At 36.6% G+C, this 25,939-nt stretch overlaps 1 protein-coding gene across 1 annotated transcript; it reads right to left on the bottom strand.

Annotated features, from left to right (window-relative positions):
* Window positions 1-1,158: 1,158 nt before the first annotated feature.
* Window positions 1,159-24,098, bottom strand: ldlrap1a (low density lipoprotein receptor adaptor protein 1a). The gene is given in 10 exon segments (XM_049475302.1): window positions 1,159-4,383; window positions 4,386-4,480; window positions 8,337-8,371; window positions 8,631-8,752; window positions 9,494-9,589; window positions 10,335-10,407; window positions 11,405-11,519; window positions 12,468-12,580; window positions 13,669-13,811; window positions 23,814-24,098. Coding segments are annotated over 10 exon segments (882 nt in total). The 5' UTR covers window positions 23,875-24,098; the 3' UTR covers window positions 1,159-4,354.
* Between the last annotated feature and the right edge of the window lie 1,841 nt (window positions 24,099-25,939).

The following is a 25,939-nucleotide window of genomic DNA, read 5'->3' as shown; positions in this document are numbered from 1 at the left end:
TATTTGTTCTTTAATCTTTGTTTTGTTATTTATTGGCCATGGAAACAGAAGCAGATGTTGGGAAAGCAGTGATGCTGCTATGTTTGCGTGTACAAGCTGAATGACACGTGGAAAAGTGGAGACTTGTATTAGCTTCTATTAGCAAATTTCGAGGAAAATGGGCAACATGTAAGTTTCTAATGATCAACATGATGAGGACATTAGAGGCTGGGGCATTCGGACTGTGTGCGTGTGTGTGTTGGTGCATGCATGCTGAGGAGAGAGAGAGAGAGAGAGAGAGAGAGAGAGAGAGAGAGAGAGAACATCCCAGCTTTTTTCTGGGTCCGTGTGCCGCCCACACGTTTTCAGACACGTTTTATTGTAGATGGAGAACGTGTGTGTGTTGAGAGTCCTCTGGAGGACTGTGCGTCACATGGTCCAACCCACACACACACACACACACACACACACACAGCCAGGCTCAAACACATGTGCTCTCTCTCTCTCTCTCTCTCTCTCACACACACACACACGAACGAACAAGGGGGGCTTGTGGACTTGTGAGAATTCATCTTGACAATTTACTTTGAAAAGCTGCATTATTTAACACTGATTGCGTCACAGAGGAAGGTTTCCGTCTTCTGCTGCTGCTGCTGCTGCAGAAAAGAGCCGGAACATCGAAAGAAAAGAGATGGATTTCAGCCGTCTGTCCCCTCGTACTCATAAAACGAAGGGCAGACAGGTGGAAAAAACGAATGAGGACAGACCGCGTGGAATAACAAACAGGTCCACGGTTCACTTTTTACAGCCTTGTATATAGTACACACACCCTTGAGATGCTCTCGCTCTGCGCTGAGCTCTGAAGTAAAGCTTTAAAGCTTAAAAAAAAGGCACTGAGAAGAACACGGTTCTGTGAAGCACAAAACACAACACAGGTGCTGCAGTGAGGGGCTGATGGCAATCAGGTTACGACAGTGCGAACAGAAATAGACACAAACACGCTGTGAGTGCTCACGAGGTGAAAAGCAAAATCAGGCCCTAACTTGACAAAGATGATGATGATGAGGTTTCTGTCTCTGTGTGTGTGTCTGGATCACAGACAGACGACATAAAAGTGTCAGTAGCATTAAGTGTGGAAATGCTGCCCCCTGCTGCTCCAAAAAAGCCACCTAAACACAATCTGTATAATCTCTTTATTTATTAAGCTTATATACAAATATCACACCACCTCATTAAAGTGACTCTGAATTATAATGATCAGAAGGAAACATTAAAACATTATTCACATGAAAAAAAGGTGATTTTAATGCTAACTCAGGTGGAAAGGTCTACTCATACAAACAAATAGTATACTGAAAAGATATTAGCATTTATATTTTGGTATATACTGAGACATTTTGATATGTTTCATGTTGACCTATCAGCACTGTCCAAAATCAAGCTAAACCAGTATCTACAAAAAAACAGAAACATTACAATAGAAAAAAACAACAACAAAAGCAACAAAAACAAAAAAAAATAAAACAAACGTGTTGGAATTAAATGGAACCATGTGTAACATGGTCTAAAACAAATGAAATGCCTGGAATTGTGCAATAAATTCATACATTTCATTATAGAGTCTGATATAATGGCAAAAAAAATCAATACATTATTGTTTAAAGTATTGGAAGCATTTACCCTGTTTACACCTGGTCACTTATGAGTAATTCCAAACCTGAATTTCTGAATTTTTTATGCCAAATTAAAACTGAATCAAATGAATTCAGTGAGCAGGTCATTCAAATCAGTTTCTTAATGTGGAACATGACTGTAAATATTTTAAGGCTTAAATCCTAAAGTAACATAAATGTCACAACAATTTCATAACTTTTATTTTACCAATTTGTTTTAGAAACTACTAGGGCGTTTTCACACCTGTAGTTGTTTTCTATGGTCCGGATCAGTTACTGAGTTTTTCTCCCTCTGTTTGGTTTGGTTTCACCCAGGTATAAATCTAAACTCACTAAAATGCGCACCAATAAACCATGTGAGCATGCGGTCTCCTCTGATTGGCCAGAGCTGTTTGGCGCAGGAGCAAGAAAGTAAATATAGCGAGAAGATTCTGTGTTACAGCATGCATATCTGTGCAGTGTGAAGCTGCTTTAACACAGAGCGTTTTTTAATATAACACGCAGCACAGATGTACACGTAGTGCACGACTGTGACTAGTGAATGCAGCACACACCACATGTGTAAACAGCATGGAGCAGAGACAGTGTTTGTTCAAAGCTGTAGTAATTAGCGATATCTGGCTAACATATTAGATTAAACTGCACCTTATCAGCAGTTTAGCTCAATTAAAAGGACTATATTTGATAGCTGGGGCGAACCACCTCAACTAGCTGGTCTCGCTCTGGTTGTTTTGATCAGCACCCGAGTGCGATTACTGTTTTCACACTTGCTCAGTTGAACCACACTAAGGGTACAAACAAACCAGCTGTTTGTTTTAACCGGTTCAAATAGTGCTGGTGTGAAAATGCCCTTAACTGTTAAATGGGTTGGAACAGATTTGATAAAGCAAAAAGTACACTTTTAAAATGAGCTACTTTTATTTTATGGACTAACCCAGCACTCCTACATCGTGTAAATAAGCTAAGATGAACAAACTCAGAATCTCCCACTGTCTCAGCATGTTCAGTGAATGTCACTTAGGGAGTTAATGGGTTAAAGTGAAAGCCAGAGTGCTAACTGTAAGTAAGTAACTTTACAGTATCAGTATCAGGATTATATCCGGATTTGGCCAAGTGTGAACACATGCAACAACCAAAAACCTTCTCAGCACAAACCAAAAAAACACCTGTAATAACTGATGGGCAAGGATCAAATTAGCATATTCTGTTCCACACAGTAATTGAAATTTTAAATGTGTAAATGCACGTGCTTAAAATCTCATCAGGATTCATTCCAGATACTAATCACATAGTGACCAGGTATAAATGGGGTCAATCTTACATGCTGTACACATATGAAATAAAACGATATGTGGAAGATTCATAATTCAAAAGTGGAGATCAAATCTCAAGGCAGAAAAACTGACAAAATGTCATGTAAATATATAATTATACAGTATTTTACATTATTTATTCATAGATTATGTCATTGATATCATTGGCAAGTGTTTTCATAATGTTTAAACAGTAGTATAGCTCTCAGCTTTAGAAAGGAAATACTGCTACATGGAAGTAATACTGATTCTATAAGCTATACATAACAAATAGTGACAATAAGACTAGATGGGCTGCACTACATGTCCAAAAGTATCCAGACAACCCTCATAATTAGTGATCATGTGTTACAACAGCTATTAAACAACTGCCAATAGAATGGGACCAGCCTGAACAGGGACACATACGCCCAAAGTTACCATGTCCAATACCAGCCATAAGTTAAAGTGACATAAAGCCTATCTGTATTGTGCTGTGGTTCTCTGTAGAGGTCAACCTCTGTATTTATATATTTCATCCAGAGCTGCATTTGCACACACAGCATCTGTGATATAGAACACATTACTACCAGAATGCTGCAGTATGCTGTGGTGCTGTAAAGTAAATATCTTTGGGATAAATTTCTAAAAATCAAGAAAATTAAGGAATGTTTCCACATCTAGTGTACATGTTTCTTTTAGAAAAATGAGTCAGAATCTTCTTTAAAAGGAGAACTCCGGTGTAAAATGGACTGTGTATTAAAACATGATAAAAGATGATAAAAGCTTTGTTGAATAGCCCATCTCCGCTCTCCCGCAGTTTTTTTTATGTCTAGTATTTTGTGCACTTTGCCAAAACAGGCTTTTAGAATGAGTGAGATAAATCACTTTTTTCACCGTTATTCAGGCTCAAAGCAGCTCCACACCTCATTGGTAGAATCCAGAGAGACCTGACATTTAAAACGAGGCATTTAGAACTTTAAAACTGCACAATCCCATAGTGTAGGTAAATCTCTGGGGGCCCCCACTTAAATTTAAGTCACAATGTCCCGTCTTACGCATTCTAAAAACCTGTTTGGGCAAAGTGCACGAAATACGGATGAACAGAGGTGAGCTATTTAACATAGATAAGTACTTTTTATCACATTTTCATACACCCAAAGTCCATTTCACGCTGGAGCTCTCCTTTAATGTTCTTGGTTTAAGAAGAAACACTGTATTAGCAGACTACAGGTTTTTGGACATGTAGTGTGACTCAATTTTTTGACCAAGTTCTGAAAAACAGGCCATATTGCTTTGGTATTTGAGTTCCTGCCTCATACTTGATGACTGAAATGGAGAGTCCAGTTTATTGTGGCCAGTTTTCTTCTACCATCTCCAACAGCTCTTCGGTAGTCTTACCATCCGCTCTCAAAGGCAAAAGAGGTTGTCAGTGCTGTGTTTCCATTGGCTTTGTCGTTTTCTGGGTCCGAATTACAGCCCAGAGGGGTCAGCCCAATGTCCAGGACTTGGGGGTTAGTACGGGACTCGGCAAGTCTGGGCAGAGGGAGAGAGAGAAGGGTGTAAATACAAAGGGTGCTATCCACTAATGATAGTACAGATATAATGCAAATTACTAGGAATATGGCTGTCTAGAGAACATAATGAGACACAAAGCAAAATAAATGATAGTGTAACTGTTACTGCTACATTATCAACTACTGTTAATAAAGAGTCTACAGATATGTTATATTTGTATCAATGGATCTAGATGATTTCACCAGAAAATGTATGTATTTTACGTTCAGATTAGCAAAACTTTAAAGCCACTTACTCTTAACATCCTAAACAATGTGCAAAATTTTGGACACACCTCTGTGTTTTATTTATTTTTATGTGTTTTAAATGTTTGTAAATGTAATATTTAAAACATTGAAGCTGTAAACAACCAAGAAAATATTTTATACTTTAGATTCTTCTAAGAACCACATTTAACAGAGCTAGCACTGTGGTTAGCAGCTAATGCTTATAATGCTCCAGCAGTGCTAGCCAGGCTTAGCAGAAGGCTACAGGCAGATTACATTACATTACATTACATTACATTACATTTGGCAGACGCTTTTGTCCAAAGCGACTTACAATAATAATTGCTAATAATTGCAGATAATGCTATCCTCAGAATGGTGAAAAAGCTACAGCTGATTATGAGACGCACTGACAATTTTTGGGAAAAAAAAAGGATTTTGAGTGTGCCTTATTGTGCGAAAAATGTGTTATTCTAAAATGTAGAAAATAAAGCTAATAAGATAAAAGATAATAAAGAAAAACTTTGAATGAAAAGGTGTGTCCAAACCTTTGACTGGTATTGTATATAGAAACAGCTACTAAGAAAGTATTCAGTATTACGTATTCAATTATACACATTACAAAATAGAGACTAAAACTTTTGGTGATGTGTAAGATAATAATTTCCTAAAGAACAGTCAAATAATCACTACATTCAAACTAGAGGGTTTCGACGTGAGATGTCTATGGTAATGGAATCACTACGGATCTGTCAACGTTTTCTACACAGATTGTTCTGGAACACACCAGTGTAGCTGCAGCTTTTTCCCCCAATCAGGCAGAAGCCCTCAAATCCACTACTGTAATCAGTTGATTTCAGATCCTAAGCATCTGATTTGCTTTAGGGCTGTACAAATGGAATACGAAGCTGCAGACACAGTGCATATGATCTGTGTGAATGAGATATGAATAAACTTTCATTTAAAGAAACATAAAAAAAAAAAAAATATCTATTCTGGTAGAAAGAATCTAAAAAGAGACATGATTATGCCATAGAGTAGGGCTGCACAATGTACAGTATACAGTATCTGTTAATCATTATTGATGATATTTGTCTTAATACTGATATAAAGGCCCCAGTCATACTTCTTTACTGTGTGCCATGCATTATGAACAATCCTTTGATGGTGTGTTATTTCGTAATAGTAAGGAAGGTCTGTCTTTAATGATCTATGTCAGATTTAGAGTTTACAACTGTGTAAGACACCGGTGTCCCAGGTGAGCAGGTGTCTATATGGAGTGGCTCGTTGGGTAATGCAGATCTAAAGCTAATGATCAGTTTCTGATTAATTTTAATAATCTCTCTGTGCATTTTCAAAGTTCTCAGTGCCTCATTTTAAATATCAGGGCCCTCAGAATTCGACCAATAAAGTGTGGAGCTACTTTGAGCTTGAGTTAATGGTGTAAAAATAGTGGTTTCTGTGCATGGACAACACCAACATTGTAAGCCTGTTGGGAGCATCAGCTAAAAGTGCTGTATTTAGGAATGCTGGGAGTGGAGGTGGATTATTTGACAAAAAGTTTATTTTGTTTTTCCCAAGTCCAATTCACACCTGATTTCTCCTTAAATCTAAATTGCATATTATATTATTATTTATTGACTTCAAAATACAATTACATTTTTTTTTTTTTTTATGAATTGCCTTAACATACACGGTAAAGTATTTTTTTTTTCTTTCATATCGTGCAGCCCTATTACTAAATGGCACAAAACTGGAACAAAATTAAACAGACTGATTAGTTTGAACTACAAATGATTCACTTGATTGTGCAAGATTCAACAACAAATGTAAAACAACAAATGGAGTTGGTGCAGAATCATTTGGTGATGAAAGGCTGGGGGCTGGAGAAATATACACAGTACTGGGATGATGGACAGAACAGAAACTAAGAGAAAGGGTGGGATCACGTTATTTGGGGAAAAGGATGAGCTGAGATTGGGATGGTTAAGACCACGGCAATCTGGACAACCATTCATTACCTGGAGAGTATTCAAAGCTATCCAAACTGCAGCTAAAGACAGAGAAAGTAAAGTACACAGGAGCTTTAGTGATGCAGACATTTGCTGCTGCTGCTGCAGCGTCTCATTTCACAAAATCTTGTGGTAGTAGCATCAAAACACATCCAAGAAAAAACATTCACAGTTCAGCTGTCGCCTGTAGGAACTGGCCTGTACCAGTAGATGGCACTGGCAAAGGAATTTCACCACATCACTACAGTCATCAGATGATGTATTACTTACACTGAGCATGAATTACATTAAGAGCAGACAGTAAAAAAACCCATTTGGCAACTGGTTCAGAAAACATTCTTATTAATGAAATCACTGTTCAGAAAATTATGAAGCATGTCCAGGCTTCAAGACTGATTTAGTGAGATAAATATGAGACAGCAATGTTTATAATTTTACCTATATAAACATAAAAGTATTGTTCTTATTATTCAACAAACTAATTTAAGATTTAAAAAAATCGCACAGATATTTTAAAAACTGATTTAATTCTTGTTATGTCTGTTACATAGTGAGCTATATCATGTTCATAACAACTTGTTTATTAAGTTTGTTTATAAATGCACAAATAATTGTTTAGCTTTCGCACAGCCTTATTTTAACCACTAAACGAGGTACAAAGTGTAAAACATCAAAAACAGTGTATTCTGCATTTATTCAGTTTAAAATCAGGTCCTTGTAATTACATCTATATTTTGTATTATTTATTTAAAATGCTCTCCTATTTTTCTCCTCAATTTAGCTAGTCATATTTTTTTTCACAGCACCCTTTTTTTCTCTGGTTTGGTTAAAGATGAACCAGATCATGCTCCAGTCGATCTTTTGGTCGTGAAAAGCACCCTAAGGCACGTCATATTCAAAATAAATATACTACAAGCTAAATATCCTAAATACTAAACAAGATTGGAAAACAAGATTTTTGCACAACTGTATAAAGAATAAAAGAAAAAAAAAGAAATAGAATCTAAATATCAGTGATAAAATTAGGAAATTAGATCTGAGGAAAAAGTGCTCTGGCAGCTCAAATGTATGAGACTGGAACTAGTAAAAGTAAAGTATGTACCATGGACACTAAAGAATGCTACACTGACCTGCAGAATATGCGTGTGGGACCTTCTGTACTCACTGTAAATGTGATTTCTTCCCGAGCCATTTCTCTGTTCGCACTGACATCTCTAGCCATAAAAGAGTTTTATAAAAACTATTTTTTATTAAAGAGTTTGTGGTGTTCACTCTGAGAGAAAATTTGCAGTCACTGGAAAATATAACCATTAAACCGAAGGCCTCTAGAGACTGCAATATAAAGTCAGACATATTATTTCACTAGTGACCTTTCCATTCAAGTTCTCCTCAAGTGCATCAAAGGCGCCACTGTAACAGTGCAGTCAGAAATCTGTTTGATAGGCGTGTGTTTATCAGAATGCTCTTTCATTCTGCTGTGCTGCTCAGGGATGCACCCTTCCAGAACTAAGTGGAGGAAGATAGTGAGGAGGATACTGGGGAGGAGATTACAGAGAGTCAGCTGGTTAAAGGTGTGTGTATTTCAGTGGGTTTTACCTTGAAAAAGCTTCATCCAGTCCATCATCTAACTCCTGCAAAGAAAATGATATGAAAGAAAATACTGATAACCAACTTTTTTTGTCAGTGTCTATTTATGCAGAATGCCCACTGGTGTTGTGGCTGTTGGCTACTGTATAATATAAAGACTGTATTTTAAATATTTGCACTCATATCTGAAAAAAATCCTGAGGAAATCCTTGATCCTTGTAGTATGTTTGTTTTTTTGGAGTTAAGAGCTAAGAGTTAAGATTACATTATGAAGCATGTGCAACACTGAAGCATAACTCTTACCCAGATAGTGTTGTTGTTCTCAGATTCACTGCGATTGTCCACATGGGCTTCCTGATTGTCAGTATTTTCCAAAACAACCACGGGGCTGTCTTCAATATCCAACAGGTTTCCTGTTGCTGCGTCTAGAGATGGCACATGGCAAACATTTTAAAAGGGGTTTGAATTTTTTCCTGCAATTGTTTCAGTGTGTTCCTGATATTAGTAGCTACACAGTACACAGTAGCTTTCCAGTGTTTAATCAACATTTTTGTATTAAATTAACACTGTGAAATTGTAATAAAAGTGGGAAATTTACTGTGTACTAGGGGTGGGCAATATTATATTGTATACAATATATCGTGACAGAAATATCGTGACATTAAAAATCCATATCGTGATAATAGGGCTGTTCTGTCTTAAAAGTAGTCTTATTATTTACTGTGAGGCTTTAAGTGTATTTATTGTATAATTGTTTTAGTTTGCAGTTTATATGCATGCACTAAATATTCTGCAATATTTTTTGCTGCATTATATTATTTTATACTATATTATTTATTTTGCCACATTATGATTATGCTGTTATACTCTTATACTATATTCCTGAAATTATTTTTTTTTTCTGTTTTCCTATATCGCCAAGTATATCGTTACCGCAAAACTACCCTGAAATATCATGATATTATTTTAGAGCCATATCGCCCACCCCTACTGTGTACTAAGAGCAACATTTAGAAATATACAAAATTCTATTCGAAAATCTTCAGTGATCAATTTTAAATTAATCTAAGCAGGCCATCTAATGCTCCATCCACAAACTATTAATATCCAGAGTATAAATGTACATGTGTTTATGAATATATACACAATATGTATGTCTGTAGTACCTGTTCCTTTCAGGCTGACCGCGCTGTCTGATGCGTCAGGTTCTGAACATGTGCCATTACTAATCTCTGCAGCTGGACCTGACTTTACTGGCTGGTCTATAAAATAAAACAATTAAACTAAATACATTTAAATAATCAAAATGGATTGACACAGTAATGAAACATAACATAAATAATATTAAAAACACACAATACATAAAAATCTATTTACTATGTATTAGGGGTGTGATATAAAGTATTATACTATAAAGTATAATAACGCCAACATTTTTGACACAAAATGTGTTATTGTAATCTTGTATTTTCTTGTTTTTTTCTTGTTTTTATTTGTACTGCTATTCACTGTATTTACTTTTGTTTGTTTACAGTTTAGATCCATGCATTAACTTTAGTTTTGTAGTAGAACTTCTGATTGTGAGCTGGAATCTGGGCAGTGTGCTCATGGCAAGGTATTCCAAAATAATAATAAACAGTTATCATTAAATATAAATGCATATTGCAATATCTCATTCAAAATTATTTCTGTTAATCAATTACCCATTTCTGATTATTTTAGAACTTATTATAGTCTTAGATTTAAAACACTCTGCACAGTGTAGCAGACCTAAACACCACTATCATGAGAAAACTAAAGAGTAGTGTTCTCTCTAACTCTCTTAAAAGATCAGATGAGATTGGCCTTTCCTTCAAAGGCTCCCCTGGGTCTATAGCTAAGGCTTCAGGCCTGTCCAATCAGTCTGATAAATGAGAGCCCACTTCAGCCTAAGATCCTCTCAGCTGCTCATATCGCACTGCTACTCGAGGTGTGGACAGTTAATAGGGCTCTTAACAGACACCGTACCTTCTTTGGTGTTCTGCCAGAACTCGAAGGCCACTCTGAAGGCTTGAGCTACGGTCAGTGTCACGGCCTGAGCCTGAGGGAGCAGGAGAGAAGACATAACTGACAACACTCCACATTATTAGAAATGACTACTAATAAACCTGCTTTCTTTAATTCTATCTTTAAAGGTCATGACATTTTAACTGACGATAAAAAAATCACAACATTTTCCCTGAGAACCTGAAAAGAGTTTGTATCTGGGAGGACAATTTCAGTTACTTTTATAATATGTGTGCTTGATCTATCTCTCAAGATATGAGTTATGAAATATGATTTTTCTTTTTTTGTTGGATTAACTGGAAGATTTCTACTATATTTCAAAGTAAACCCAGTTTTCCTGCTCCACGCTCAATACTGGGGGGTTATTTACCTCTTTATTCCACACCTGCCACTAGGAATGGTATCAATAGGTGCTTGTTTATTGTGTATATGTTGTATAAGTGGTGTCAGCAATAGGTGTAACTTAAAGTAGCTGAATGTATGCTTTAGAAGAGGTGTCCAAAAAATCTGGACATACTACATATTGTAGCTATTTTGTTCAATTTTTAAACTAAAATTACATGCCCCTGAATCAAGTTTCTTATTATTTAGCTGTGCCAACATTTTGGGAGGAAATCATCAATAGAAATCACCCCAATTTAAATTGACTTCTACTAAAAGCCAAGAAGTGAACAAACACAGATTTATGTAATTTATCCAAACTTTTGAACCTAAAAATAGTCTAAAATGACACTAAGCTATAAACAATTGTTCAAATTAAGATGTTTAGTAGCATTTAATCATTAATACATACCTAGCAATAATGTAATAACACCAACAAACCCTTTAAAAAATAGCCTTTAAATGCAAAATGCAAACATATCATATTGGGGACACATAATCTCGCCAGCCATACTGGACATTCCTATTTATTACATTCATTTCAATGCTGTTCAAAACAAAATGACAGCACAACACTAAGTACAGTAATAACAGCCAGTACATATCAATAACATATCAGTTTCATAAGAAAAACAGTAACAGATACTCACCACTTTCCTCTTGGCACAGAGGAAGGCATGACACTCCAGTGTTTCATTCTGTTGGTTCTGGGCAATGTAAGCAAATACCTTGTCGTGCATTTTATCTGCTGTGCAATATGAGATTCTGAAAAGAACAGGTCACAAAATGAATGTTAAGCAGGGTTAAGACTGGTTAGTGTTCAGAAGTGTATTTATCTTTGCAATAAAGAAGTTTTGGCGTGATAAAACACCACATCACATTAGAACAAAAACAGGTAAAAAAGCAACAATAATTTTATTCGTATATTTTCATCACCAGCTCATTTAATTTAACATCATGGCTTACTAGGGCAAAACCAATAAGCAATCTTCAGATAAATTTAATGGCTGCTTGATTATTTTTCAGGAGGAAACAAGTGGAAAGTTACAGAAATTTGATTATTTCCCCCTAAACTCTTCCACTTATATACTGTCCACACAATGTGTTATGATACGATAAACGATGAACAGAGGAAAGTCGCGTTTATTCTTTAGGGAATCAAAAGGTATTTTTCTTTGACCTTAAAAATGTGTGACATTTACTGTATGTGTCAGATTGTACAGCTAAATAGTATTGTACTGATTTATTTTCTGCCGTAGCATCCCATGATATTGAGTATTGGTGTTCCCACATTATTGCAATTTCCATTTTAGACATTACTGTGTTGCTTTACTCACAGTCGCAACATTTCTATTGATTCCTGTTTGGAAGAAAAGGTGTAGAAATTAGAGTATTCCCCCCTAACCTATTCCATAGGTTAATATGTAAAATGTGTTTCGGCCATCACACAGTCAGATTATTAGCAGATACCTATAGTTTTCAAAGCATCAAAACAAATTAAAAAAAGTCTTCCCTTCTTGCCTGTGCCCGAACACCAGCATGCTAGTATTCTTGGCGTCTTTTTCACATTTATATTCTTACCAAGAAAAGGTCTGACTGGACAGATTACTGTGCTGCAGCCACTCTGATATTAGAGGTGTATATAGTATCTTGGTCATTTGAAGCTTTACGAGAATGAGGTGGTGTTTTACACAGAGGTGGAGAGAGCTTCACCTGTATATAGAGACACTCTCGATCAGCTGATTGGACACACTGTCATAAAGAACGATTCCCTGAGGTGTGACCTTCAGAGCCACCTTGGGGAGCTTCCTTCCACCGGCTTTAGCCTAAAATCAGTACAGAATGAGAGGAACAAAAGAGCAAAAGAGTCAAAGAACAAACTGTGAGAAGAGTGTGTTCCAAACCTAGACCTAAGATTTTTTTTTGGAAATGTTCCTTTTTCTTTAAACTTGTCATTTTTATAAAATAATGCTTTATAATGCAAAAATAATGCTTTATAAAGATAATATTTAGGAAAATGTTACTGCCGGAAAGGGGGGCCGACCTTGAAATTGTTATAGAACCTGTAAATTATGCTAAAGTGTACCAGATTGAATGTATTACAGTCTTAACAAAGGTCCATAAATGGTTATATGTGTGAACCCACAGTGTTCTAGGAAACTAGGAAACTTAAAATAAGGACACAACATTGACTTCATGCTAAAGTTCTTTCCATTTTTTTTAAGATTAAAAGAACCTAAGCATAGGTTTTATCTAGGCCTGGATGATTTGTTAAATTCTTTTTTAACAATATGTACCCAATTGTTTTTTTAAAATACACAATATTTATCTCAGTACACATGATAACAGTCAAAATGCATCAGTAGCGACAGATCCTTAACAACTATGATTCAAAACTGTCCAATACTAAATACAGTAATTTATATTCAAATTGTCCAGTCCTTCATTCAGATAAACTGGACCAACTGGACTTATACTGTCCATTTATTATGATACAACAGAATATAGATAGATGAAAGTCTTGTTGTTTCTATAAATAATCAATCATTTTTTCCTTAACCCAAAAAAAACTTGTGGGACATCTCCAAGGATGAGCGCTCTTTATCTAAGGCCAGGTCTGGGTTATGGAGCCAGATCCTTAAAAACTATGATTCAAAACCTGTCCCATACAAAATACAGTGATGTACATAATTTTTTTTCAGGCCTTCATTTAAATAAACTGGACCAACTGGACCTATACTGCCCACACAATTTATTATGGTACGATAATTGATTCTTTAGGTCATCAAAAGGTTTCTGTACCGATTTATTTTCTTCCTTAGCATCCCATGCTATTGAGTACTGTGTTCCTACATTGCATATGCAATGCATATTGCAATTTCCATTTTAGACATTACTCTGTTGCTTAACTCACCGTCGCAACTATCCTCTTCACAGCAGCAGCCGACAGATCTTCGCCTTTGGGCTGATCCACCACAGTCACCCCCAAATACCGCAGGTTAAAAGTCATGCCCTCCACAAGGGTCTCCTTGGTGTCAGTCCAGTTCTCTGGAAGCTCTGAGAAAACAGAACGAGGGTTATGGTTTATGACAGAAGGTCAAACAGCTACAATAACAAGCCCTGTGCAAACGCCTGGGGTCAACACAGACCCCACTAAGCTGCATGCTACTGACAGCAGCTGTATGTAGAGTTAAAGTACAAGGCTGCATGTAAACACACATGCATTAAAACACCAATATTTGTTTTATTTAAGCTGAGCCTAAGCCCCTCTGCTCAAAAACATTCCTGGAAAACATGCCGGCTGTCCTTGCCGGCTTTAAGCCACTCCTTGTTTTCCCAAAATCATATCACAAAGTTGAGGCCCAAACATACTCAGAAATAATGGAAAACAGAGCAGCTCTAAATCTCCAAGGATGAGCGCTCTTTATCTGAGGCCAAGTCTAGGTTATGGAGCCTGTGTTTATGAGGCACTGCGACGATCCGTGGAATGTACAGATAAGCCTTGATAAGAATCATAAAAAGACAAGAATATGGCCTAATTTTCCTTTGGGGAGTGTGGAACTGCATATTTTCTCTTTTGTCCTTCAAGTCTCCTTATGTTTAACTTTAGTAGATATTTGAATAAATAGTGTGTAATATGTAACATTGGTAAATTATATAACTTATAACACAGTATAAAGCTTGTATATTTGAAACTGTAGCGCATCTTAATGTGTATGTATTCTGCATTGTTAATGTCCAAACTTATGTCTGAACAAATTGCTGTCACAGATGTGCAAATGTATATAACACAGCATCAGACAGTCCCTCTAGAGAAGTATTGCCAATATTATAAGACTCTCTGGAGCAGACAGACATTAAACCCATTGGCACCATGCCTAATGCTAGGCATGTATTAGAGTACTAAATCCAGCAGCATTGAGCTGTGGAGCAGTGGAACTACAGGGATTGGACAATGAAACTGAAACACCTGTCATTTTAGTGTGGGAGGTTTAATGGCTAAATTGGGCAGCCTGGTGGCCAATCTTCATTAACTACACATTGCACCAGTAAGAGCAGAGTGTGAAGGTTTAATTAGCAGGGTAAGAGCACAGTTCTGCTCTAAATATTGCAATGCACACAACATTATGGGTGACATACCAGAGTTCAAAAGAGGACAAATTGTTGGTGCACGTCTTGCTGGCGCATCTTTGACCAAGACAGCAAGTATTTGTGATGAATCAAGAGCCAGGGTAATGTCAGCATACCACCAAGAAGGACCAACCACATCCAACAGGATTAACTGTGGACGCTGTAAGAGGAAGCTGTCTGAAAGGGATGTTCGGTTGCTAACCCGGATTGTATCCAAAAAAACATAAAACCACGGCTGCTCAAATCACGACAGAATTCAATGTGCACCTCAACTCTCCTGTTTCCACCAGAACTGTCCGTCAATTATTGGGGTCTAAAACCAGGTGTTTCAGTTTCATTGTCCAACCCCTGTATGTTCTCTGGAATTATGCTGGAATGATTTCTCCTCATCACTGACTGGCCACATTATTAGAACCACTTACTTGTTTCTACGCTCATTTGTTCATCTCTTCACCTACTCAAACTTTATAGTTATATCCTCAAAGTTTATAGTTCTATAATCCCTATAATTTTGCTGTAATCCTTCTGAAATGGTCGTGTCTGTGGCAGAGTCAATTTTTTTTATACAAATTGATCTTCATCTGAAAGATCCAGTATCGATTCATATAAACTTGAGATGGATCCTTTAAATTAGCCTATTTTTGACCCAACTAATAATTAATTCTTCACTTAAACACAAACATTTTTAAATCATGGTATGTTAATGATCTGTTGTAGAATTACAACATACATTATCTTAAAATCTCTTTTCATATTCAAACAAAAACTGCTGTTGTAACAGAAATAAAATAGAATACATAGTTGAACTGATATTGGATCAGATATCAAATTAAGTTAGTAAATTTTGGATACAAATCAATTGATTTGATTTAGGATTGAATCAGTGATGATACTCTGTGTTGTGGCATGTGTATGAATGGATCAGATATAGCAGTAAAAATAACAAAAGTTTAAAGGGTAAAAGGAGGTCATACAGAGAAACAGAAGGACTACAGCTATAGAGTCTTTAGTTATAGAACAACAAAGTGTTTTTATAGAGACAGTGGAGATGATGAAAGGAAAATTGATGCACAAACAGAGGTGTTGTTAATGTCATGGCGTGATCAGTGATCAGTGTATGCAAATACAATGTTACACAAACTCACATAACAAACTTCTAGAAAGATCTTCAGAAATTATATATATATATATATAACACATTTTAGACAAGTTACAAATAACTACCACTTTAAAAAGAAAAACAGTCTACCTCAAACCTGAAAAAAAGAAACACAAACCAATATAAAGAAACCAACTCTTGTGACTTCTACAGACTTTTATCGATACACACACAGAACCTTTAAGAAGGAATTTAGTTTTTTACTCTCAGACCTGACTTATGGTCCCTCACTAGTACCAAACTTGCCCACAGTGATTTAAGGGTCTGCAGAGAAGAGCTTACAGTATAATTTCCCAGACTACCGGTCCAGAAATAATATATCTTGCACAGAGATTATTGATGATTGTCCTCCACACCTGGAAGGCGTTCTCAGAAGCTCATAAACAAAGAGGGGCGTAATAACACAGCCGGAGTGATGGGCAATCTCACTAAATACTGATTAGTGGGACACTCAGAAGCCCTTAATCACAGTGGAAGGCTCCACTTTAGTTGAATGATTATCATCAGGAAGCATGTAGGGTGGAGTGACCAATGAAGTGTTCAGGCTGGACAGACCCTGAACTTCTTCTTCACCCGAACAATGAACTTTGCACTGCACATTGTGTTTAACCTCTTTTAATAACATCTGAGAAAGTTTGGACCAACAATAATTTTGAACCCTTAAAGCCACTTTGTTTAAAATAATTAAACAGGAAATGTCTCTAGTCAGGAAACAATCTTAACCTCATAATATAAACTAAAGGAGGATATGGCTAGTTAGAAATTAGGAATGTGTGGAATGGATGTAGACAAGATTGAGGGAGGCTAACAGGTTTGTTTTGGTGTCTTTTATACTTAATGAAAGTGCAGCACTTGCTGACAAATGCGAGTGAAGAGGTAAACCAAACTGCTATAACTAAAAGAAACAAAGAATCCTCCATTCACAAAAATGTAATTGCAAAACAGACACAGAAAAAAGATTATCTCAGAGTCAAGAGGAAAGCTAGCCATTGCTTAGCTACCTTGACTACAGATGCCCTGAATATTAAGACAGCTTAGTGCATGAAGATCAGTTTTATGTAGAATAGAGTAGGGTAACAACAATTTGGCAATATAGTAGACAATATTGATTCTAAAAAAAATTGGAAGCTCCAAACCTCAGTGCTGAATAATGGTTATATTGTAAGTGCTGGCGACAGAAATGCAATGAGGGAGGGGTAATAAGCACACAGTTTACACTTAACTTGCTCTGTGTCTCCAAAAGTGACCAAACACAATAGATTACAAATTAACTCATTTAACTATATCTAGGCATTTAAAACGGCAATTGTAAGGCCGTGTCCACACAAATCCGTATATTTAAAAAAAAAAAAAGAAACTCTCCCAAAAGTGAGTTTTCTTTGTCTGAATTCTGGCCTTCCATCCACATGAAAACTGTGTTTTTAAGTCACTGAAAACTGAGCTTTTTAAAGATGCCTTCCAAGGTGGACATCTTTGAAAACTCCGCTACCAATGGAACCGTTTTTATGTTACTCTTACATTACCTAACACAGCAGAGACACCAAAATGAGCTTCCCATCCATAGGTACAAACCTTACCACGAACAGAGATTCTGGACAAGCCTGGACAAACAAGCACCTGATGGGACAATTTTGAAAATGAAGAAGTTGTTACTGAGAAGTGGTGAGAAGGAGAATTCCATGTTCATTTTAGCTTTTTTGAGTGGTGCAGGGTTTCTGTGTGGACGGGAATATTTTTGAAAAAGCTGCTCGTGTGGAAGAAGATATTTTTTTTAAAAAGGGAGACAAAAACCTATGTTGTTAAAAATATTTGGATTTGTGTGGACAGGGCCTAAACCCCACGTTTCTTTAATTTTAAAGCGATGAAAGACATGGAACAAATCATTGTTGACTAACTGGAAAAAGAGTCACCTTACCAGTTGAATACCAACATAGTCATTAGTCGCAGCCCTCAGATATCTGGCCTTCATTCTAATTTATATTATCTCATTTAGATGTGAACAGTAAAGTGTCATTAGGCTGGATAGTGGTAGCTTGTGTTTGCCTATGCCTGCATTTGTGTATGTGTGTGTGTGTGTGTGTGTGTGTGTGTGTGTGCAAAGAGTCATTTCACAGTATAGAGTAAGTTTTAAAATGCACATGTGAATTAACAGTAAACAAATTGAGGGGGAGCAACACAAACCAAAAAGAAGAAATGGACCTTCCTTAACATGAAACACTAGACCCCATCTAAAACCTCTAATAAAAGATCAAAATGTTGGGTCTCGTTCACGCTTTTTCACCCCAACGTTACATCCCTGTCTCTCTCACAGAAGTAACTCCTCATTAATGTAGGAGTGTGTGAGTGCCCTTCCAAAGCTGCAAAGTCACACACCTCCAATGAGAAACTGCATCGTTTGCAGCAAACATGGCTTTGTAATGAAGAGTGACTCGACTTGACTTTTTTATTGTGTTTTATAGGGGGAGGATTTATAGCCAGTGCCTTAGGATCTCTTGTGTGTCAGTGTCCCGCTCATACTAAACAGGTGCAGGATCTGATGCAGATGGGAAAGGGGGTGCACCACCAGGACACGGCCAGCAGCAGCTGTTCAAGCTTTTCCAACTGCCTCATTTTGTAAAAGGCCATGTTTTAAGCCTTGAAACATTAACTAGCATGTGTTTCTGTGAGATCACGTTCCAGGCCTATTGTCTACATTTTTGGACCATGTTCAAAAAGCAAGCTGTACAGAAGAATGTACTGAACAGACCTCACTGAAACTCTCAGTGTCAGGAAAAATAATCATGATTGGCTCCTTTTAGGACGTTTGAATTCTCTGGAAAGTTGCAATGATGCATTTGCTTCCAAATAGTCAAGTAAGCACTGTAAGTTAGAAATCATTTTCATTGAATTACTCTGGAATATCACCAGAAATGGCCTAGAAAACAGGAAGAATTCCTGAAACAGATTGTTTTCATTCATGGTAGGATCCCTTCTGGCTTGTTTTCCTATGAGTACTTGATCAACTGATCCAGAACATAGTAGCATTTTCGATCAGTTCTTCCCTGTTTCTTAATTTAGCCAGGTAATTCCTCTGCTGCATTCTTTTCACTGGCTATCAAGCATTAATTTTTCAGTTTTAAGTGTGTTTAATATCCTATGATCCACTCTGACTGACCTACCTGACCACACAGCCCCCTGTTTATTTAAAACAATGCAATCGTCACTTTTTGCATGAGCGTTTTTTGTGTGCGTTTGTGGTTGTACAAGCTGTGGACTGATATCTGTTGTCATTTGTAGACTACTACTGTGAAATAACGTAACGTAAATGATGTTTTATACTGACGTGAATGGTAGAGTGTGTATTAGCATAAGTCTCCACTCATTTCTGAAAGAACTGTTCAGTTGTGGTTTAAAACACAGAAAAGTGAAAACTTGGAAGTGGATAGGGTTTAGAATCAGATTCCCAATCCATTTAAATATGCCTGGATTATACCAATTCAGAGTCAGTGGTCCAGATTAAGACATCCCTTATGTTGCTGATTTTTTTTGTTGTATTTGGCAGCACCTAAGATCAACTTAACTTTTGATACAAGTCTATACAAACTAGCAATGGATCATTTTTAAGAGAACAGAAAATCAATTTCATAAGTCACTCAGCACAAGAACATCTGCTGAATGCCTTAAATGTGATGTAATGGACGTGTGCTGTCAGCAACCCATCAATAACGCAGCCCCTACGGGAAGTCATTACCCAGACATTGTGAATAAATAGTAAACAAATTGAGGGTTTATCTAATCTAAAAATCTTACAAAATATTTTGTCTGTGGCTTATTTACTCTTGTTTTTGTGTTGGTCAAACGTGCTCAACTGTGCTTGCTCAAATATGCCCAAAATATTACATGTTCAACACTTTTTAATACTGCCATTTGCCTAACAATTGCCTTATGCTTGAATAATGTATTTATTTTTTTTTATTTAAATTCAATTAGCCAGCTTCAGATTGCTGTTATTATTTTGCTCATATTACATTTATTTATTTTATTTCCAGCATTTGGCTTAAGCCCTTATAATGGGGTGACTTACAATTTAATCTTTTTATACAGGTAGGCAAATGTAGAATGGTATTGGTGTAGCATGGTATGATTGTCCATGTGGTTGCCATTGTCTTGGTTAAGGCAGTATTGTTAGCCAATGTGCCACACCAACAATACATAGTGGAAAGAATAGGCAACTAAGTAATGTACTATTGGTACCAGCCTTATTTCTTCGCTTACTTTTTCAGTCTGGACTTTTTCAGAACACGGTACCTCAGTGAGCTTCAACTTGGCCTTTAGCTTGAACGACAAGTCTCAAATTCTTTCTGAAGGCATTCCAACCTGTCGTCATGGTGTTAAGCCCTCTCAACCTTTAAGCAGCTCTTACAGGGTCAAGAGCACTCTCAGGTTCTCAATGTACCCCTCAGAGAACGACACAAATCAGCCAGAGCTGTGGGGCTCCTGAACCGTAAGTGTTTGTGTTTGCAGCTATTCAGTCTTATATATACTTATACTGAGGACGGTATAGCGGAAAGTTCAACATTCCTTGGGTATTCAACAGCTCCACTAGCTTTCAGTTGTAATAAGAGGTGCTTTTCTAGAAAACCCAGGGGGACTGTAATATTACAGTTGCCCCAAAAAGTCGTATGAAATGTCTCCAGAGACAAGCTAACTCCCCTGAACAAATTTCCCAGGTCAGAGTCAGAGTAAGACTCATTTAATTAACTGTTCACTTCAGTGGTGACCTTACTGAGTAATGCTCCAAAGCCAGGCTTGGGTCACAAGCTTGAGTATTTGGTAAGTTTTCTAAGCTAAAGATTTAGGCATTGAAGCTTAGGCATTAAAGTAATAAACAACATGTAAAATGTTTTTTTATTATACTGGGCAGAAAGCATTTACATTCATACATTTACAGTCAACAAAATAAATAAATTATTTAGTTTGGAAGGGCTATGTGTTGGTGTTAGAGCTGCTAGTGGAACTTAACAAATCCATACAGTGACTGGAGTTCTTCTTACCAGCATATAAGTAACTGACCAACAATACCTTCTTACTATGCTATGCAGCTAATTCTTGCTAATGCCAAATACCAAAAGCTTGCTCTTGCTGAATTTAAATATCATTGATAAAAGTTACTTTCAGTAATTCTGTATGATTTTGCATTTCAGTTGGAAATCAAGGAATCCGAGTCTGGAGGAAGTGTGGAGAGGCACACAGTCTGCTGAGGTCTGAAGTTTCCACAATCAGTGATGGTTTGGAGAGACATGTCATCTGCTGGTGTTGATCCACTGTGTCAGTGCAGTGTTTTCCGACAAAATGTTACAGCACTTTGTGCTTCCCTCTGCTGATAACGTTTATGGAGATGCTGATTTCATTTTCCAGCAGGACTTGGCACACTATCCACACTGCCAAAAGTACCAATTGGTCTTATATAATATTAAAATTTTCAGAGAAATAAATGCTTAAAATAGATCACTCTGTGTGTAATACCACTATGGACCTGAATTACTGAAAAACTTTTTTTTTTTTCTTCTCAATGATATTCAATTTTTTTCAGATGCACTACTAGACCTTAGATTCATATTAAGCTTCTTTCCACAACAAAAATGTAACATCAAAGTAACCCTTTGGGAACATGATTTTGAATGCTTTGAAAATACTATAGCATACTATAAATTTCCTATAATGGTAAATTGTCATTCCAACTGAGGCTGAAGCAGCATTCTGGGAATAGTTTGTTTAGACGCTGTGGCAGCGCTAAGAAAACTTCCACAACAGCAAAATAGAATGTTAGAGAAATTAAATTTAAGGGGTTACCAGATGACAAATAAAATTCTAACTTACAGTAGTATAACCAAGCTTAATTACCAGTTTCTAATGGGAAAAATAATTTCAGGAAATCAAGCAGAAAGCAAAATCATACAGTTCAGCACAAAACAGTCCAGAACATCAAACTTCAAACACCAAAATTGAAGAGCTGGGATGAAAAACTTAAATGTAGAATCTTAAAAGTTTGTTTGTTTCCTTGTGGTTTTGTAATGGTGCATAATGGTTACTGACATTAGTCTGTGTTGTTCTGGGCTGGGTTTCCTAAACACCTAAGCCAAATGTTACACAACTATATAGTTATTTAAATGTTGTCATCACACTGAGCACTTGCTGTATTGGTTAAGATGATCTTAACACTAATGTTTAGAGGAAACTAACCTCAGGTAGTTTGGGATCTAAAGGATCAGTGTTCCACAGGACAACAGTAAACCATTACAGTGCAAACCATTGTAGTTTAACCCAATAAAACACAAACACCTACATTTAGTTGAATAAAAATGTAGTTAGTTAGCTAGTCACATATTTATGGACAAACACACTTAGCTACACTATCGATCAAACATTTTTGAACACCCCTATTTTCTGTAGTCCAGTAGCAGTGCTGTATGTGCCAGACAATCTGCTTTTTTATTTTGTCATCTGAGCAATGAGTTTATTACTGTATTTCGCCTGTCAGAACTCTATATCGTCTCCTCACTGCTGAAACTGAGACTTAGTCCAATGTTAAGCTAAGCTGCAGGCACTGCCATGTGGGTCAGCCAAACTGACTGGCAACATACTTAATCTGTAAATTCTCTAAAGAAAAGACTTATACTTTTAATAGTTATAGAGTTGTAACTTGTCTGTGTTTCTGAGTCTTTTTTGTAGTTATTTTAATGAAATGCTGTATATGCTGTGTGTTGTGTAAATGCTGCAGTAGCAAGTGCAATAACACAATCTTTTCCCATTCTAATTTTCTTTTTTTAATCCACTTTTTTCACTTTTTAGTTAATTAGCTTTCCTTAACCCTTTTATACATGAGTTATCTCCAGTGATGGAACAAAATGTAAGAATGTTGTTCTCTCTCTGTAATACACAGAAAAGAAAACTCTAATATTCTACTATGAAATCTATATAGCAATACACACATTTAACTAAATGTATTATGTTTTTTCCAATGCATTGGACGTCTGTGTGTAATATTTTATATTTTATATTGACCTGTTCTAAATCACAATAAATTAGTAACAATTAGTTAGCCGAGTTACTGTTTCATTGGGTTATAAACTTGTTCACTGAATAGGTCATTGTCTACAGGTCTATGGTGTAACAAAACATTTAAAAATAAAGAACATATACATGATGTCCATTGTAATGGATGCAGGGTCTGAAAGGGTTAAATCACTGGCAGTTTTATCGCACTGGATTTTATAACATTTCCGGTTATTGGCTGGACCTGAAGCGCTTGAATGGCAGAATAAAGGTAAAAGTGGGGGTGTTCTAAAACTTTTGACCGATAATGAATATTCTCTTACTCTTTAGTATCGGTGACGTGTACACACACACACACACACACACATGAAGTGCTTTAAGGTGGATTGTTGTCTATCCTAAACGCCGGGCTGTGCAGGTCAACTTCTATGTAGCACCGAGAAATAAAGTGACTGAAAACTGAAAAATAACTGAAAACACTTAAACTAACATAAACTGAACTGTAACAAGAGAGAACATTAAAGATAGAACCACCAGATAACAGCAAATAAAGGCGAGACTGATTTTAAGAACTTGTTTTCTATCGGAATTGTTCATTCCACCTTAAACGCTACCGCACTTACACTGTGGAGCCTCACTATTTAAGGTGGAACTGAACACGCAGGCTGATGTTTTCTCCTGAACCCCCAGAAACAAAAACTAGCTGTAAAGGGGCTGTGAGTTAAGTTACTCACTGTGGTGTTTGCTGAAACTGGGACTGCGCAGAGCTCTGCCGGCTGATTTCAGCACGTCCATCTCCAAATCCTGCAGAACTCACAGCTGAAGACCCTCAGAGACCCCGACACAGCCCGAACTCCCGCAGTAAACAAGGCTCATCCGCTCCGCAACTTTGTTTTACAGCTCAGATATCCTCAACTTCCACAGCCTCCCAGTGGGCGGAGCTACAGCTGTTCGTCAGCGGGAAAGCCTCTCGCTGTTTGACATCTGCCACTATAACAGGTTATGTGTTTCTTTAGCACTGAGATTAGAGGCAGTATCTGGTCTGTTACCGTTCAGAACATCTTCTAAATGTGGACCATAACTCCCCCATGTGGTTATCAGACACATTATCAGAACGCTGGATTCACTACAAGCAGTTTTTTTTTCTTCGCTGTGTTAAAGGGTCCTTATATCACCCCAACTCTATTTGTCTTTTAATTAATTAATTGATGAATTATTTTATTTAATTATTTGATGATTTTTTTAAATAAAGGATTTTAAAGAGTTATGTAACACTGTTGAATGCTTCGGTTCTTAGTTCTATTATTTCAAGTAATTTGTGTTTTTGTTATTTATTAATGAAAAAAAAAAACTCCTCAAACAAATTTCTTAACAGTCTCGACTTGTTTATATTTATGTCCTCAATATTTTATAAAGCCCAGTGCACCAGTGAAAGTTCTAGTCAAAGCTGACAAAACAGTAAAATGCAATTTGACTCCGCTATAGTAATTAGAATACAGCTTTCATTGGGAACTAGGCCTCCTGACCACAGCTTTTCCTGGGCCAGTGTCAGTGCCAGTAATTCAAAATGTTAAAAACATAAATTGTATAGATTACACACAGAGTGATCTATTTTAAACGTTTATTTCTTTTATTGTTGATGATTATGACTTACAGCCAATGAAAATCCCCAAAAAACAGTGTCTCAGAAAATGTTAATATTATATAAGAACAATTGGTACTTTTGGCAGTGTGGAAGTCCTGCTGGAAAATGAAATTTGCATCTCCATAAAAGCTGTGGGCAGAGGGAAGCATGAAGTGCCTTAAGATTTTCCGTCAAAATATTGCACTGAATTTGGACTTCATATATATCTACATATTTAGCAAACCACTGCATTTATATTGCAGTTCTCAGACGTTTTTCAGCTCTCATTGTTTTTTTGAATGCATTGCATTACAGGATTAATGCAATGAATTTTGCATTTGCATTTTAAAATGAGGCATAAAAATAAGCTGAAAAACAATACATCTACTAAAAGGAATGTATTTTTGTCCACCTACCATTTGTACTAATTGTAGCATTAGGAGTCATGTCAGTGCACTCTTATTGGTGTATGTCAGAATGTTTGCCTGGTCAGGGAATGAACCTTAGTGTGCGTGTTGTTACCAACTACACTACTCTACCAAGTTTTTTTTGTAAACTTTGAAAATGTTCATAGAAAAATCTGCATTAATTTTTTTTTCAAATATGTATCAAGCCGTAAGAGCCAAATCACACAGCATATGCACATCAATGACCTGCTGTTACATTTATACATTTCCCCACAACCTTATACTAACCCTTTACTAGCTTATACTCTACCTCGCCAGTAGGGGCAATGGGCAATGGGCACAGGATCCCAGTCACTGGAAGCAACCATGGATAGTCTGATCTTCATACACAGATTTTCAAAGTGTGCTTTAGACATTCTGAAATGCTGAATTCAAAGCCCATCTAAAGAATGGCTGTGCACTGCCAAAACTAAAGTAGATTAAAATGTTTTAACTGTGCACAAGGTTTACAAATAATTGAATGGAAACCCAGCTACTGTTTTACGGAAGTACTAGTACTTTTATAGTTGTAATGTACATGTGCACGTGCTTTTGCAGTAAAAAATTACTTTAAATACAAGCCTCCTATTTATGTATGGCTCAGAATAAATTAGTGTATACTGTTTCTTTTTTTCTGAAAAAAATAAAATAAATAAAGACAGACCAGAAATAACTGCTTTCGTCTTTACTCTCCACAAAATCTTCCAAAAAAGACCCCAAAACAATGTCATAGCAATCCACACAAATACTTTTCCAAAAAAAAAACAAAAAAAAAAAAGAAACAGGGGAA

The sequence above is a fragment of the Astyanax mexicanus genome, chromosome 3, assembly GCF_023375975.1.
Source record: "Astyanax mexicanus isolate ESR-SI-001 chromosome 3, AstMex3_surface, whole genome shotgun sequence".
Taxonomy (NCBI): Eukaryota; Metazoa; Chordata; class Actinopteri; order Characiformes; family Acestrorhamphidae; genus Astyanax; species Astyanax mexicanus.
This window is presented reverse-complemented; position numbering and strand designations above follow the sequence as displayed.